Below are 14,846 nucleotides of genomic sequence, written 5' to 3' on the forward strand. Positions count from 1 at the left end.
ATGGACACCCCTGTCCTGTGAGGGATCTGAACTCGGACACCCCTGTCCTGTGAGGGACCTGCACATGGACACCCCCATCCAGTGAAGGACTCACACATGGACACCCCTGTCCTGTGAGGGATCTGCACATGGACACCCCCATCCAGTGAAGGACTCACACATGGACACCCCCATCCAGTGGGGGACCCACACATGGACACCCCTGTCCTGTGAGAGACCTGAACATGGACACCCCTGTCCTGTGAGGGACCCACACACAGCCACCCCCATCCAGTGAGGGACCCACACCCCGGTACCGGGGCTGAGCACCACTGCAGGGCCCACAGCCGAGCTGCCTCTCCGGGATGCTCTCTGCACAGCAGGCCAGGCTGCTCCTTACTCCATCCCAAAGCCAGAAGCCTTAGGAGAAGGAAACCCCTCATGGCCCAGGGAGCAGCCCAGAGACCCCTCTGCCCTCCAAGCCCCGGGAGCTCCTGCGGAGGGATGGCAGCAGCTCCTGGAGAAGGAGCAGGGGCAGCAGCAGGAGCAGGGCAGGGCAGGGGCAGGAGCAGGAGCAGGAGCAGGCAGCACCTCCTGGAGCAGCACCAGGAGCAGGAGCAGAAGAGGAGCAGGAGCAGGAGCAGGCAGCCCCTGCTGTGCTGTCCCTCTTCCCCAGAGCCACACTTTCACTTTGAGGCACTTTAACGCTCTTTTGGCTCCAGCCTTAAGTGCTTTGCTGAACCAGGCCCAGGAGGTCTCCTTGTGCAGAGGCTGTTCTCAATTGTCTCCATGTGCGCCTTCCCCCGGCTTCCAGCAAAGGCTTGGAGCCAAAGACTCCTCTAGTGCCACGCCAAGGAAGAGAAAGAGCCAGGTTTCCTGCTGGAGCTCTTCCAAGGGCTTGGGATTGTATCCTGCTGTTATTCCACAGCAATGTGGTACCCAAGCTCCAGCAACATCAGGGCCCAAGAAGGATGGAGTGATTAAAAAAAAGATATTTAGTTAATTATAGGGAGGTGGGGGAAAGTCTCAAAAAATACTTCCTTTTTTGTGGGAATAAAAATAATTAAAAACAATTGTAAGATGGACTTATACTACTTCTAATTGTTTTGTCATTCTAGTAGTTCACTGCCTGAACCCAAAAAACGCTGAAATGCTGATGTCCCCACCCCATTGCTCCCTGGGCTCCCCACACCTGGGCACACACTGCTCACCTGTCAGCACCTCTGTGTCACGTTTGACCCTCCTGAAGCTTTTGGCAGTGTCCACCCGGGGCACTCCCCAGCTGCTCTCCCTGCCCCGCTCTGCCGCAGCCTGGGGCCGGTGCAGGAGCTCAGCCACGGCCCCGCTGGCTGCAGCATCTCCAGGCGTGGGGCAGGGCCTGCCTGGCCCCCCGACACCTGCAGAAATTGCAGCCAGGGCTGCAGGGCAATTGCCTGCGTGTCCCAAAGCTCCCTCCCTTCTCCGCGCCTCCATCCCGGTAACATCCTCAGCCCTGCTCTCGTTCCTCAGACTCTCCAGAAAGGGACACACCTCCTTCCTTGTTTTGTGCAGGAGTCTGCGGCTCCCGAGGACAAGGAAGGTGAATGTGGGAAGAAAATGCTCTGTGGCGTCCTGAGGATTTCAGTCAGCAAAGGTGCTGAGAGCTCACTTGAAGCTTCTACAAAAAAATCAGAGGAATGTCAGGACAGGAGAGGCACAAATGGACCTGCTGGCGATAGTGGAGAAATAAAGGACACATTTGAATGCATTTTTCATGTTCATTCCCGTCGTGAAAAGCCAATTACATCACTCTTTGAGAGCCCCGGCTGCGTGCCCCTGCAGTGCCCGGTCACGGGCAGCGCCGTGCCCCTGGGGCAGATCCCGCTGCCGGGGCAGGGCAGCACAGCTGCGGCGGAGTTCGGTGCTTCCAGCGACCCCTTCATTCCATCAGCCAGCGCTCCCTCCCGCCCCCGTCCCGCCCTCCAGCAGACGCGGTGGGAAAACTTCATTTACGTATTTGCTATCAACAGGAATCCGTGCCGGGAGCGCGCCCCGCGCGCACGGAGCGAGCGGCTGGCACCGCTGGGCACCGCTGGGCACTGCAGCACCGCTGGGCTGGGACACCCGGCTGGGACACAGCGCTGTCCCTTCGGGGATGCTCCCTGCTGATCTCAGAAGGACCTTGGTCTGTGCCCCAGGCACGGGGAGCAGGGCAGGCATGGTGCAGGCTGGCATGGTGCAGGCTGGCATGGTGCAGGGCTGCAGGGCTGCTGGGCTGCATGGTGCAGGCTGGCATGGTGCAGGCTGGCATGGTGCAGGCTGGTATGGTGCAGGCTGGCCTGGTGCAGGGCTGCAGGGCTGCTAGGCTGCATGGTGAAGGCTGGCATGGTGCAGGCTGGCATGGTGCAGGGCTGCAGAGCTGCAGGGCTGCAGGGACGAGGCTGCCTCTGCCCCACCGGCTGCAAGAGAAGCGACGCTCCTGTGCTGAGAGCGCGGTGCCAGGCGCTGCCATCCTGCGGGATCCTGCTGCAGGAGGAGGCGGGGCAGTGCCCAGCCGCGTACCAGGGGTGCCACTCATCTCCCTGCGCTGCAGCAGCCCCTTCCGCCGCAGCTGCCCTGCGGCACCGCAGCATTTGGCTCTCCCGGTGGCATCCACAAGCCGCTGAAGTCAGGGTTCGGGGCTCGGGAACGGGCTCCTGCTGTCTAATCCCAGGCGGCGCTGAAACTTGGACACGGGATTCCTCCCCGGCTCCCGTCCCGGTTAAAGAACGCCTTCTGTACGTGCTTACATATTTACACCTATTCACAGCCCCCTCCTTGTCCGGCCCAGCTCCCCGCGGGGCAGCGCCGGCGGCAGAGGCGCAGGGTCCCGGCCCCGCGGCCTCACGTCGCGGACGGCCGCACGAAGCTCCTCTGGCTCGTGCCCCGGCAGCTGAGGACGAAGGACGAGGAGTTGCTCTTCTTGCTCAGCTCGCACGCCGGCCGCGCCTTCAGGTAGCGCGCGGAGCAGCAGAGGAGGCGGCGCATCAGGTCGTGGAAGAGGTGCCCGGTGTAGAGCATGTAGATCCAGGGGTTGCAGCAGCTGTTGAGGCTGGCCAGGAGCATGGCGATGATGAAGGGCGAGGCTGCGGGACAGAGGCACGGCGGTGTCAGGGCACGGCACACGGCCCCCGGCTCCCCGACACCCCCTCCCCGCCCCGGCCCGCAGGACACCCCGGGAAAGGAGCTGCTGCAGGGGAGCTGCTGCAGGGGAGCTGCTGCAGGGGAGCTGCAGGGACTCTCGGCTCCAGCAGCTCGGTCCCGCAAGAGCTGCATCCCCCGCTCCGCTCCGCTCCGGTGCCGCCCCGCACGCCGCCCGGAGGCAGAGCTGCCCGAGGCGCCCAAGCCGGGGAAGGGAGCGCGGCCCCGGGAGCTGCCGTGGCTGAGCCGGTCTGGGAGCGAGCAGCGGCTCATCCATCCCCCCGCAGCAGCGGCTGCTCCGGGGCTGCTCTCGGCCTCCAGCCTCGGGCTGCGGGACAGCCGCGGCCCCGGGCTGCGGGGCTCCCCTGCTCCTGCCCGGCCCAGCTGAGCCCTTTGCCCGGTGCTCTCCCAGCCCCTTCTGGAGTCATCTGTCCTCCCCCCAATTAATGCTCCCCACGCAGCGCTGTGCCAGGGAGGAGCCTGGATGCCCCGCTGGCGGGGATGGCGGCAGGGCAGTGCCAGGACATCCAGTCTCTGTCCCCAGAGCACGGAGTACCGACTGTCCCACCTGACAGGCTGGACCGGCACCTCCTGGTGACAAGGGGGCGGTGGCACTGGCATCTGCCATGGCACCAGGACAAGGGGGGACGTCCCCTCCGTGAGGTGGCTGCCGGTGGAGATGGAGCCATTATCCTGCTCCCTGTGCTCCAGCTCGTCTGCTCAGCCCCTCTGCTCCCAGAGGACGCGCCAGCAGCCAGGATGAGCATGGTTGGTTTGGCTGCTCCTGGCCCCTTCGTGCCTCTGCAAAAAATCCACTGGCACTTTTTGAACCAGTGAAGAACTGTGACTATAAATGCTAGCTTCCAAATTCACCTTTAGCCAATGGAAGCGTAACTCCTGCTCTTGTGACGTCTGCTCCAACTACTTTTAATTTCAAATATATTCTAAAAAATAACTAATAATTGATGTCAAGTAACAATAATATTTCAATAATAATTCATTTCAAGTATATGCTAAAAAATAGTTCCATGCGGAGTGGTTACAAATTCCAGGCGCAAGACCTGAAATACATCCCAGTGTTTCTACTCGCTTGAAACACCGAGCCAGAGCTGACTCAGCTCTTCCCCCTCCGCAGGAGGCAAATTGAATTTCAGGGAGCTTACCGCAGGGCAGGCCCAGAGGGCGGATCGCTGCCCTGCCTGGCTGGAGCACCAGAGACCCCGAGGGTGCTGAAGCAGCTCTGTCCCCAAGGACGGCCCCGTCCCAGCGCCCCCGGGATGCCCGCAGGTGCGAGAGGCGCGGCTGTGCCCGGGCAGGGCTGCGGGGCTCTGCTGCGAGGCGAGCCCGGAGCGGGATGGGAGCAGCTCCCACGCACCGGCCGGGGCCACCGCTCCCAGCCCCGCGTCAGGGCAGCTGCCCCGAGCTGCAGAGCCCGCTGGGACAGCCGCGGTGCCCACAGCCCTGCTGCCATGCTCATGGGCACCGAGAGCCAGCTCTGAGCCCAGCTCAGAGCGCCGCAGGCTTCCCTGTGAGGTGTGTGCAGCAGCAGCTCCTGCGAGGGCCCCAGCGCTTCAGCCAGCGCTGGATCGTGGCCTGTAGCTCCCACCCACCTTACAGAGGCTGTGTGGCCACCTAAGGGGGCTCTCTGCTGCCTGCCCAGTCACCCCCAGTGCAGCTCACCGGGTGCAGTCGTGCCCCCGTTGCTGCTGGCACCCAGGGACCCCCTGCCCTCCCTCTCCTCTGCCCCCTCCACGGCATGCCCACACAGCTGTGAGGTGAGGAGCAGCCACACTCCCTTCCCAACACCTCTCCTGGGACCCCACCACGCTGCCTGGCACAACACCCGAGCCTCGGGTCCGGGACCAGGGCAAGGCTGTGGGAATGCTGCAGGAAAGCCCGAGTCCTCTGCAGAGAGCTCTGACTGCCCCCCGACGCTTCTGGGCAGCCAGCAAGGAGGAGAGGCTGCAAGGAAGGCTTGGAGTCTCCCAGCTTGTATCCACCCCAGGCTTTTTGTGCCCATGCCATGAGAGCCTCCAGCAGGAGCCCTGGCAGAGCTCCCACCCTGTGCCGCAGCCACGGCCTGCCCGGGGACAGGAACGTGATGGAGCAGGGAGTGGGGAGCGTGGCACAACCTGGCAGGGCTGGAGATCCCCCATACCTTACAGCAAAGAGGGAAAGGAAAGGGAAAGGGAAAGGGAAAGGGAAAGGGAAAGGGAAAGGGAAAGGGAAAGGGAAAGGGAAAGGGAAAGGGAAAGGGAAAGGGAAAGGGAAAGGGAAAGGGAAAGGGAAAGGGAAAGGGAAAGGGAAAGGGAAAAGTGCTGCAAGGCTTACTGCACAGGGTGAGCAAGGGAAAGGTTCCCTGTGCAGCCGGAAGGATTAAGATGGACAAATCCTGTCCATCAACGGTCAGCAAAGCAGCAGAGATTTGGGTGCTGCCGAGGGCTGTGTGTTGGGAAGTGAGAGGCATCCCTCAAGATTGCAGGATTAAAATACAGCACGAGGGAAAGCCACTGCTTCACCCCAGAGCCCATCTGGAACTGGAAGTTTTGACCAGCCTGACTCAGGTGGAAAACCCCTGGAGCGCCCAGGGAGGTGCAAGAGCCACATTTCACGTCTGAAATAAATGGAGCAGAGAGGAGCGGGAGAGGCAGAGCACGCCCGCCCGGCTCCCTGGGCAGCCCAGAGGCACAGGGCTGCGGCCAGGGCTCGCCCGGGGCGCTGTACGGCGGGGCTGGGGCTGGGCTGGGGATGGAGCTGGGGCTGGGGATGGAGCTGGGGCAGGGCTGGGGATGGAGCTGGGGCAGGGCTGGGGATGGAGCTGGGGCAGGGCTGGGGATGGAGCTGGGGCTGGGGCAGGGCTGGGGCTGGGGCAGGGCTGGGGATGGAGCTGGCGCTGGGGCAGGGCTGGGGATGGAGCTGGCGCTGGGGCAGGGCTGGGGATGGAGCTGGGGCTGGGGCTGGGGATGGAGCTGGGGCAGGGCTGGGGCTGGGGCAGGGCTGGGGATGGAGCTGGAGCTGGGGCAGGGCTGGGGCTGGGGCAGGGCTGGGGCTGGGGCAGGGCTGGGGCAGGGCTGGGGATGGAGCTGGGGCTGGGGATGGAGCTGGGGCAGGGCTGGGCCAGGGCTGGGGCAGGGCTGGGGATGGAGCTGGCGCTGGGGCAGGGCTGGGGCTGGGGATGGGTCTGGGGCAGGGCTGGGGATGGAGCTGGGGCAGGGCTGGGGCTGGCGCTGGGGTAGGGCTGGGGCTGGGGCAGGGCTGGGGCTGCGCGGAGTGCGGGGAGCAGCCGAGCCCCGCGAGCCGCCCGGAGCCCGCAGCGCCCGGCCGGGGCCGCGGGGAGCGGCTCCTCCCGGCCCTCGGCGCTCCTGTGGAGCCTGGGGCGGTCTGTCCCAGGCGCTCTCATCCCTGCCTGCACTTTCTGCCCTTTCTCCCGCCTCACACAGGTGTGAAGAGTTTTGCTGAAGGTCTCCAGGTGGTTTTCCCGTCTGCCCGGGACAGCACAGACCTGCACAGCTCCGGCCGTGTCAGACCAGGGAGGTGACACTTTTTGTTCTAGCTGCAACTTCAGCGACGACAGGAGCAGCCAGCCCAAATAGAAAAAATGGCAAATCCCTGACACCACATCTTTAGGAAAAGGTTTTGCTCATAAATCAGGGGTTTTCTACGGGAACCGTGCCCCAATCAGAGATAAAATAATAGCAGCATAGTGCCGGGGTGGATGGAGCAGGACAGGGAGAAGAGGACAAGAGCAGAAAGCAAAAAGTCAGTGAGGAAGAAACGATACAAAGGAAAGGAATTCAGGCTGTGCAGCTTTCTCCTGAGCTCCCACACAGCCCACAGCGTGTCCCAGCATCCAGGGTGGGAAGCGAGCCTCCAGGGACCCCAGAGCAGCACCCAGGGACAGCCACCACGCAGGGACAGTGGCCACCCAGGGACAGCCACCCCGATCTGCACTGCCCGACCCCAGAGCCGCAGTGGCCCGGGATTTGCCAGGGCTACGGCAGCCCTTCACCCGGCAAGCTGCAGCTCAGCCACCGCTGCCTGTCGGGGGCTTGCTCCGTGCTCAGGACCTTCTCCCCCCACCACCCAAAGCCAGCCCGGAGCAGTTTCCCCGTGGGCGTCCCCGGGGCGCTGAGCGGAGCCGTCCGAGCCCAGAGGGCGAGGGAGGGGAGCTGTACCTTCCTGCGGGGCGTTGGTGTCCCACACAGACCACATCTGCACGAAGAAGAAGGGAGTCCAGCACACTATGAACGCCAGCACGATGATAAAGGTCATTTTGACTGTCCGGATCTTGGCTTTGGAGATGAGCCTGGTGCTGCTGACCCTGGCAAACACCATCCCGCCACGGGAGCCCGAGCCCACACCCACGCTGGGCCCGTGAGCCGTCTTCAGCTTCACGTTCTGCCAGATTTTGAAGCTGATTAAGCCATAGCAGATGCTCAGCATCAACACGGGGATGATATAGACCATGAGGGTGATCCAGGTAACGTAGGCTTTTGGTCCCCAGGGCTGGATGAAATCTGCCCAACAGTCATAAACCCCATTCCCCACATCCCTTAGAGAAAATATGTGGATCTGAGGGATGCTGACCAGCAGGCAGAGCAGCCAGGTGAGGAGGACAGAGACCCGGTCAGCTCTCCTGTGCAGGGACCTCAGCGGCTGACAGATGGCCCAGCAGCGGTCCAGGGACATCAGCAGGAGCATGTAGGTGGAAGCGAACATTCCCACCACCTGCAAGTACTTGATCAAGCGGCAGAGGAAGTCTGGCCCGTAGAACCTGAAGGTGATGTCCCAGATGAGCTGGGGCAGCACCTGGAAGATGGCCACGACCAGGTCAGCGATGCTCAGGTGCTTCATGAAGAAGTACATGCGGGAGTGCTTGTGGCGGGTGGTGTGGATGGCCAGGAGCACGCACAGGTTGCCGGTCAGGGCGAGGAACAGGATGAGGCACAGGACTGTCACCTCCACCTTGGCCATGTCCTCGTTCCTCTTCAGGGGGTCGGCGCTGCTGTTCCTGCCGGCGCTCAGGTTCTCCAGCCGGAGGCTGCCGTTCCCCAGGGAGCTGTTGATGATCCAGGTGCTGCTCCCCGCCAGGTACAGCTTCTCCATGGCCAGCGCCGGCCCGCATCGAGCCTGGGGCAGGGGGAGGACGGAGACTGGGCAGAGAGTGGGCAGAGCCTCTACCGAAGCGTTCCTGTGCGGTAGCCGGTGTCCCCGCCGCTCTCTCTGCGGCTCCTCGGTTCTCGGTATTCCACGGCTGCCCGGCTCTGTCCCCCGGCTCTGTGTCCCCCGGCGCTCCCCTCCCGGCCGTGCCGCTCTCTCTGCCCGCCCGTCGCTGTCCCCGTGCCCGGGCGGTGGCTCCCGCGGCTCCTCGCCGTCCCCTGGCCGGTCACTCGGCGTCTCCGCCGGTGCTGCCCCGGCGCGGGGGCCGGGCAGAGGCGGGGGCCGGGCAGAGGCGGGTCCCGGCCCGGCCCTCGGGACCCGCCCGCGGCCTCTGGCCCCGCACCCGGACCCGCCTCAGCATCTCCCCGGAGCGCGGCCGTCCGCGCACCCCGCCGGCGGCCCCGGTTCCCCGCAGCCCCTCCCGGGCAGTCCCGGTTCCCCGCAGCCCCTCTCTCTCGGGCAGTCCCGGTTCCCCGCAGCCCTTCTCCTTTCGGGCAGTCCCGGTTCCCCGCAGCCCCTCTCGGGCAGTCCCGGTTCCCCGCAGCCCCTCTCTCCCGGGCAGCCCCGGTTCCCGGAGCGGTGCCGCGAGGGGGAGCGGCGGAGCGAGGCTGCGGGGATGGGCGGGGGCCGCAGCCGGAGCCCGAAGCCCCCGGCGGCCCCGGGCACACCACGAAGGGTGGGGGCACACACCGGGCTCGCCCCAGCGCAGCCCTGCCCTGCCTGCCCTGTCCTCCCGCCCTGCCTGCCCTGTCCTCCTGCCCTGCCTGCCCTGCCCACCCTGCCCTGCCCTCCTGCCCTGCCATCACAGGGCGCCCAGGGAAGCTCACCTGCGGATGCCAGCCCGGCCTCGTCGAGGAGCAGGCTCAGGCTCAGGTCACTTGGCAGTTAACACACCACCAAGAGTTTCTCTGTTCTTTCAGGAGGAAGATTCCAGAGTATTATTTCTATACAAGAAGGAGCAGTAGCTATGAGTGACACCCTTTGTCACCAGCTCATCAGCACGGCTCAATGGCTGTCCCATTATCAGGCTCCCTACAAGGGATCCAGAACCTGGAAGTGCAGGTGGGATGTGAGAAGAACATGGAACCCTCCCAGCCCACCCCTCAGGCCAGTAGCCCTGAAGGCCTCCAGCACCACCACCCTTTGCTCCCCACTTCCAAGTCGTATCTCACATCCTCCTCAGCCCAGCCTTAGGCCCTGAACAAACATCCCTGCAGCTATTTTTAAAGATTTTTTGGGAAGTTTTAGCTCCGTGCAAGATGAAGAAATGTTAAATACTTTGGCACGTTCTTGCCTCTAGGGTTCACGTTCTTCCTCGTTCAGGCAATAAAAGTGCTGTGGGAATCGCTGCAGCTCACCATGTGCGATGCTTTTTTGTTGTTCTGCTGGTTTTGGGAGAGCTCTCAGGGAGGAGGTGACTGGGGGTAAAATCCTGGCTCCAGTGGAGGCAAGGAAAGGTTTGCCCTTGGCTTCTTCTCAGCTGCTTGAGCATTTGCAGGTACCGAGGGATGTCTCAGGTGTGGCAGCAGCACCCGTGAGATGGTGCCTGAGGCGAGGCAGAGCAGCCACTGCTCCTCTCTGGCACTCACGGCTGCACTGACCCAGCTCCCTTCCAGAACAGACCTGAGCTGCCAGGAAAGAGCCCAGGGCCCTTGGGCAGCCCCTTCCCGTGGCAGCTGAGCAGCTCCAGGAGTGCTGCGCAACTCTGAAGTGTTTCTGCTGGCAGCAACGAGTCACAGGCGCTCAGCTGGGGAAGAGCTGTGCCAGGACTGACCCCGTTTGTCCCCGTGCCAGGACTGACCCCGTTTGTCCCTGTGCCAGGACTGACCCCGTTTGTCCCCATGCCAGTGCCACGCTGCTCCCAGGGCCACAGGCTCTGACACGCTCTGCAGGAGCAGCTCAGTGAGGATTCACACCTGGGGCCTGAGCTCTGGGCACTGAGCAGGGCAACATCAGCTCCCGGTGCCCTTCCCCAGGGGATCCCAGCAGGGCTGGCACTGGCCCCCAACAGCCAGAGATGCTCAGTCCTTATTCAGCCAAAGCTGCAGCTGCTCCACGACTAAAATCCAAACACACATGGTTCTGAAGCAAAGAATCCTGTGAGAATCAAAGGGTTTTCTGAGTCATCCCCTACTTCTTCCAGCTTTAAATGTTCAGGGATGCCATAGAGCTGGAAACATTTTTATTTTAAAATACGTGCTTTGGGATAATCAAAAACACAAACACTAAATAAAGCTAAATTTAATTGCATTTTGTTTACTGCTGGATCTGAAATAGCTGTTTTTCCAACAGCTATCTGGAATCACAACTTTATGGTCCCCAGGACAGAAGAGGTCTGGCAAACTGTCAAGCCCAGGCCACAGCTTTGCAGATGGAGCTGCAGCTGCCCATGAACTTGTGCAGGCTGCAGCCCACAGCAGGCACTGCAGGCTGGAGAGGCAGGATTGGCACCTCGCTGCTCTTGCATGGGAATTTCTCCTTATCCTAGAATTTCCTCCTAGTCCTCATCTCTTGCACTCAGCCTGCAGGAAGCCTAACTCTGGTAAAGCTACTAAAAGCACAGAGGTGAACAGTGCCATGGACACATCTTCATGGAAAAGGCATACCTGTGCTTCAACACAGAGCTGATGAATGCTGGGTGTGAAATCAGGATTGGGAACATATAAGGGCACAGTAAATTACAACTTTTCTGTGTCTTTCTTAAATGTGCACATGAATAAATTCTCAAGTCTGATATTGAATTCCTCCATGGCTCATCAGCTGGTGTGCTGATTTCCAGAAAAATACAGAACCCATATTGTAATCTGTACCAAAGGAAACAACGCTTTGGAGACAAAATGTGGAAATATCAGCAATGCACAGAATTGTTTGGTCCCAAACCCATACACCAAATTCTTTTTGTCACTGAGTTCACTGATCAGGGCTAACATAAGCCAGTCCAGACCTGTGTGTTCAGATGCAGGTGACACTTACACTCTGGGTAAAGCTGCCATCCATCACATCCCCCGCCTGCACCATCCTCTGGCCATGGTATTTTTTTTGTTAGCTGAAAAACAACAACAGCAACAACAACAAAAAAAAAAAAAAAAAAAAAAAAACCACCAAAACAAAACCCAGAAAAAACCTGCAGCCCATGGTCAGTCCCAGAATTGCTGCACACTACCTGGCTGTCAGACTTGTGCCATGGCTGGGGAAGGTTTTGGAAACTGAATCATCAGAACATTACTGGAGGGGAGAAGGAGCCAGAGAGGCTGACTTGTGTATGCAGACAAATGGAGAAGGGAGGACCTGCTTGGATGCTGCAGTCTTGAGTTCTACAAAGCATTCACAGCAAAAAGAGAATTTACACGAGATGCACATATCAAGATAATTTCTTTTCTCTTCCCCATTATGAAGAGAAGTGTGGGACTACACTAAACTTACTCAGTGTTAGAGACCTTTCACATCATGTCCCTAAAAGGTTTATGGGATTCAGACCATTTCCTTTGGATCCCCAACTCACTGAAATCCATCGGCCTCTGCTCCCATGGCCTCCAGCCCACACCAGCACTGGAGCCAAGTCAGGCTCATCCAGCTTTGGGAGCTACATCCTGGAAAAAGAGCCTGAACCTCCTGGCACCCAGCCAGTACACATTTCCACCCCCACCATGCTGGCACTCCACATGAAACCCCCAGGGCTCTGCAGACACATCCCAGAGCACACCGAGATGCCACCTCCTGCCCCAGGGCGAGCCCTGGCACTCAGCAGCAGCCTCTGATCAAATCAAGGAGCTTAAACCCATTTAGACAGAGCAGGCCATGGATCCTGCTGATCCTATCATCCAGGCTGATCCTGTCATCCAGGCTGATCCTGTCATCCAAGGCTGATCCTGTCATCCAGGCTGATCCTGTCATCCAAGGCTGATCCTGTCATCCAGGCTGATCCTGTCATCCAGGCTGATCCTGTCATCCAAGGCTGATCCTGTCATCCAGGCTGATCCCGTCATCCAAGGCTGATCCTGTCATCCTGGCTGATCCTGTCATCCAGCTTGATCCTATCATCCAAGGCTGATCCTGTCATCCTCAGTCCCACCCAGCTGGCAGAGCCTGACAGGGTGGATGCAGTCCGTGGTCTCTGTAGGGAATTCTGCCACTCCCATCTGCCCATCCCAGACCCCACTGCCCTGCCCGGCCAAGCCCAGCCAAGGGTGGCAGAGGCTCTCCCAGGCACCTCCCTGCCAGCCAGCTCTGCACAGGGCTCCCAAGGACGCTCTTTGTGCTAAAATGTTCCTCCCTTCATCCATTAGGGCCTCCAAGCCCATAAAACCAATGGAGCCTGCCCAGGCCTGGGAGTAACAAGCTGGGATAATAAAGCTGAAATATGTATCCATGTGGTTTTTTAATAAAGAGGCTTCAGGTTCAAGCTGCTGGGAGATAATACAATCATTTGACTACTTTTGGGGGGGGATCACTACATTTGTGTGTAACTTCAAGCTCACTGTAGCGCCTGAACTCCCACTCACCACCAAGAAGGAAGGAAAAGCACGGCAGAGCCAGAGCCCTGGGGCTGTACCCGTGGCACTGGGAGCCACAGCTGCAGCAGTGACAGGTGCCACAAGAGCTGTACACCAAGGGACACACCAAGTGTCACCTCCTGGGATCCGGGATATTAGCTAAACCTTCCCATAGCCAGAGGAGTGGATCACCCAGTTAATGCCAGGCACAGCACTGCACACACACTGCCCAGCAAAGTGAGGCACTTTCCTCCTTGAACAAAATATAAATAGCAAGATCTATCTGAGATTTTGTTAGGTAAAGATAGAAGAGCCAGAACAAAACCAGAATATAGTCTGGTTTAATATATTCATATGCACATTCTACATTTGCATATGTATAGAAAGGAAAGTGAGTCAAGTTTGCTGCTCATCACTACAACAATCTTAGCCAAGTGCTACAAAGGAGGCTGCAATCCTCAGGATAATTCAGTATATACGTATGAGCATCCAAGCAGAGTGTCTGGGAACGCCCACAGAGGTGAAGGTGTTTCCACACACCCCCGTTTCTCTCCCAGCAAATACCTGCAATGAAAGCCCCAGCCCAGGCTCCAGGAATGCCTCTGTAGGGCCAAATAATTAACCAGAGCAGCGAGCTTTCACTACAAAAATGAAGCCCAGCTACATTTATACAAATTTTTCTGCCTCACTAATTACTTCCCATCTGCAGTAATGTGTTTACCTTCTCCTTCCTGAAGCTGGTAATTCATGTTTTTCTTTATTGACTTCCAGGTGGCCGTTTTGGAGCCAACTCACCAGTTTGTCCAAATCATTTGGAATTCAGGCCCTCTGGCTCCTCCAATGCCAGGTGGGACAGGACCATGATTATTCTCTCCCCTGGGCAGCAGATGCTGGTGTTGGGTTTGCCCAGCAGGTAACTGTGATTCATCTTCAATTCCTGTTTGTGTGAGGTGCTCCAACTCCAGAGTATCTGTTCTCCCACCAAAACAGACCCCCCTTCAGGCAAAAGGGCTTTATTTTGAACTGCACCCTTGGAGAAGTGGCCCTGGCAGAGCCTGGCCCCTGCCTGTCCCCAGTGGCCGCAGGTCCCTCCCGGGGTGCTCAGCCCAACCCCTGAGCCCTGAGCCCACCCTGCCCGCTCCTGGCTGCAAGGGAACCCCTCCAGCCCCAGGCAGAGCCAGCCCGGAGCACCGTGCCAGCTGCCGGTGTGCCAGGGGTGTGCCAGGGGTGTGCCAGCTGTGGCAGCTGCCGGTGTGCCAGCTGTGTGCCAGCTGTGCCAGCTCCCTGTGTGCCAGCTGTGACAGCTCCACACGTGTCACCTGTGTGCCAGCTCCCCATGAGCCAGCTCCCCCAGCCTGGCTGCTCCCAAGTCCCCAGCTGCCCCCACGTGCCCCTTGTCTCCGTGACGGAGGAGCAGAGCTGCCCAGGGGAGCAGGGGACAGGACAGCCTGGGGAGGACACTGTGTTTCCTTCCCTGTTGTTTGTTCCCTTACGTTATGCAGTTCCTGTGAATCCCGGGTTGGTGAGATGTGCAGCAAGCATCATTTATGGCACCCGAGGGACGAGCAGCCACTGCTGGCAAGGCTGGAGCTGGCAGCAGCCTGGCACTCCCTGGGCTGGAGCTGGCCCTGGGTGTGGCAGGAGAGACTGGCTCCTGCCCAGGCACCCGCTCTGTCAGGGTGGGAATGAGGCAGCAGACCATCAGATCCACGTTTTTTCCAAAGCCTCCATCCACAGTGCCCAGTGTGCCTGCCCCATGCAGCCTCCCCTGCCCCTCAGCCACCGTGTCTCACAGCCCACTCACGTTTGGGAACTCCACCAATGGCACCACCCTCCTGGGCACCAACCCACACCCCGTCAGGAGGAGGAAAAAAGCTCCAGCTCAGGTAAAGGCCACCAGTTTGGACTTTAAATGGTGACGACAACAATAAGTGATATTAAAAACCCCTGATCTTCACAGGTTGTCAGCAAACCAGTCTGATTCATGCCCACATTTAACGTGGCAGCTGCTCTCTCCCTGCTCCTGCCCCATGGAGTTGCCACAGCCCCCGTGGC

General features: G+C 60.0%; 1 protein-coding gene across 1 annotated transcript; it reads right to left on the minus strand.

The window, feature by feature from the left end:
* Nucleotides 1-2,359: 2,359 nt before the first annotated feature.
* Nucleotides 2,360-8,275, minus strand: OXTR (oxytocin receptor). The gene is made up of 2 exons (XM_021548320.3): nt 7,314-8,275; nt 2,360-3,083 (listed from the first exon to the last, which is right to left on the minus strand). Exons 1-2 carry the CDS (start codon nt 8,242-8,244, stop codon nt 2,842-2,844), a joined length of 1,173 nt encoding a protein of 390 aa, XP_021403995.1. The 5' UTR covers nt 8,245-8,275; the 3' UTR covers nt 2,360-2,841.
* Between the last annotated feature and the right edge of the window lie 6,571 nt (nt 8,276-14,846).

This window comes from Lonchura striata, chromosome 12, assembly GCF_046129695.1.
Source record: "Lonchura striata isolate bLonStr1 chromosome 12, bLonStr1.mat, whole genome shotgun sequence".
NCBI classification, from domain to species: Eukaryota; Metazoa; Chordata; class Aves; order Passeriformes; family Estrildidae; genus Lonchura; species Lonchura striata.

Coding starts and splice junctions, on each gene's coding strand:
- OXTR (XM_021548320.3), bottom strand. CDS start 8,244: ATGGAGAAGCTGTACCTGGCGGGGAGCAGCACCTGGATCATCAACAGC. Junction 3,084..7,313: donor CACCAACGCCCCGCAGGAAG/GTACAGCTCCCC, acceptor TCTGTCCCGCAG/CCTCGCCCTTCATCATCGCC.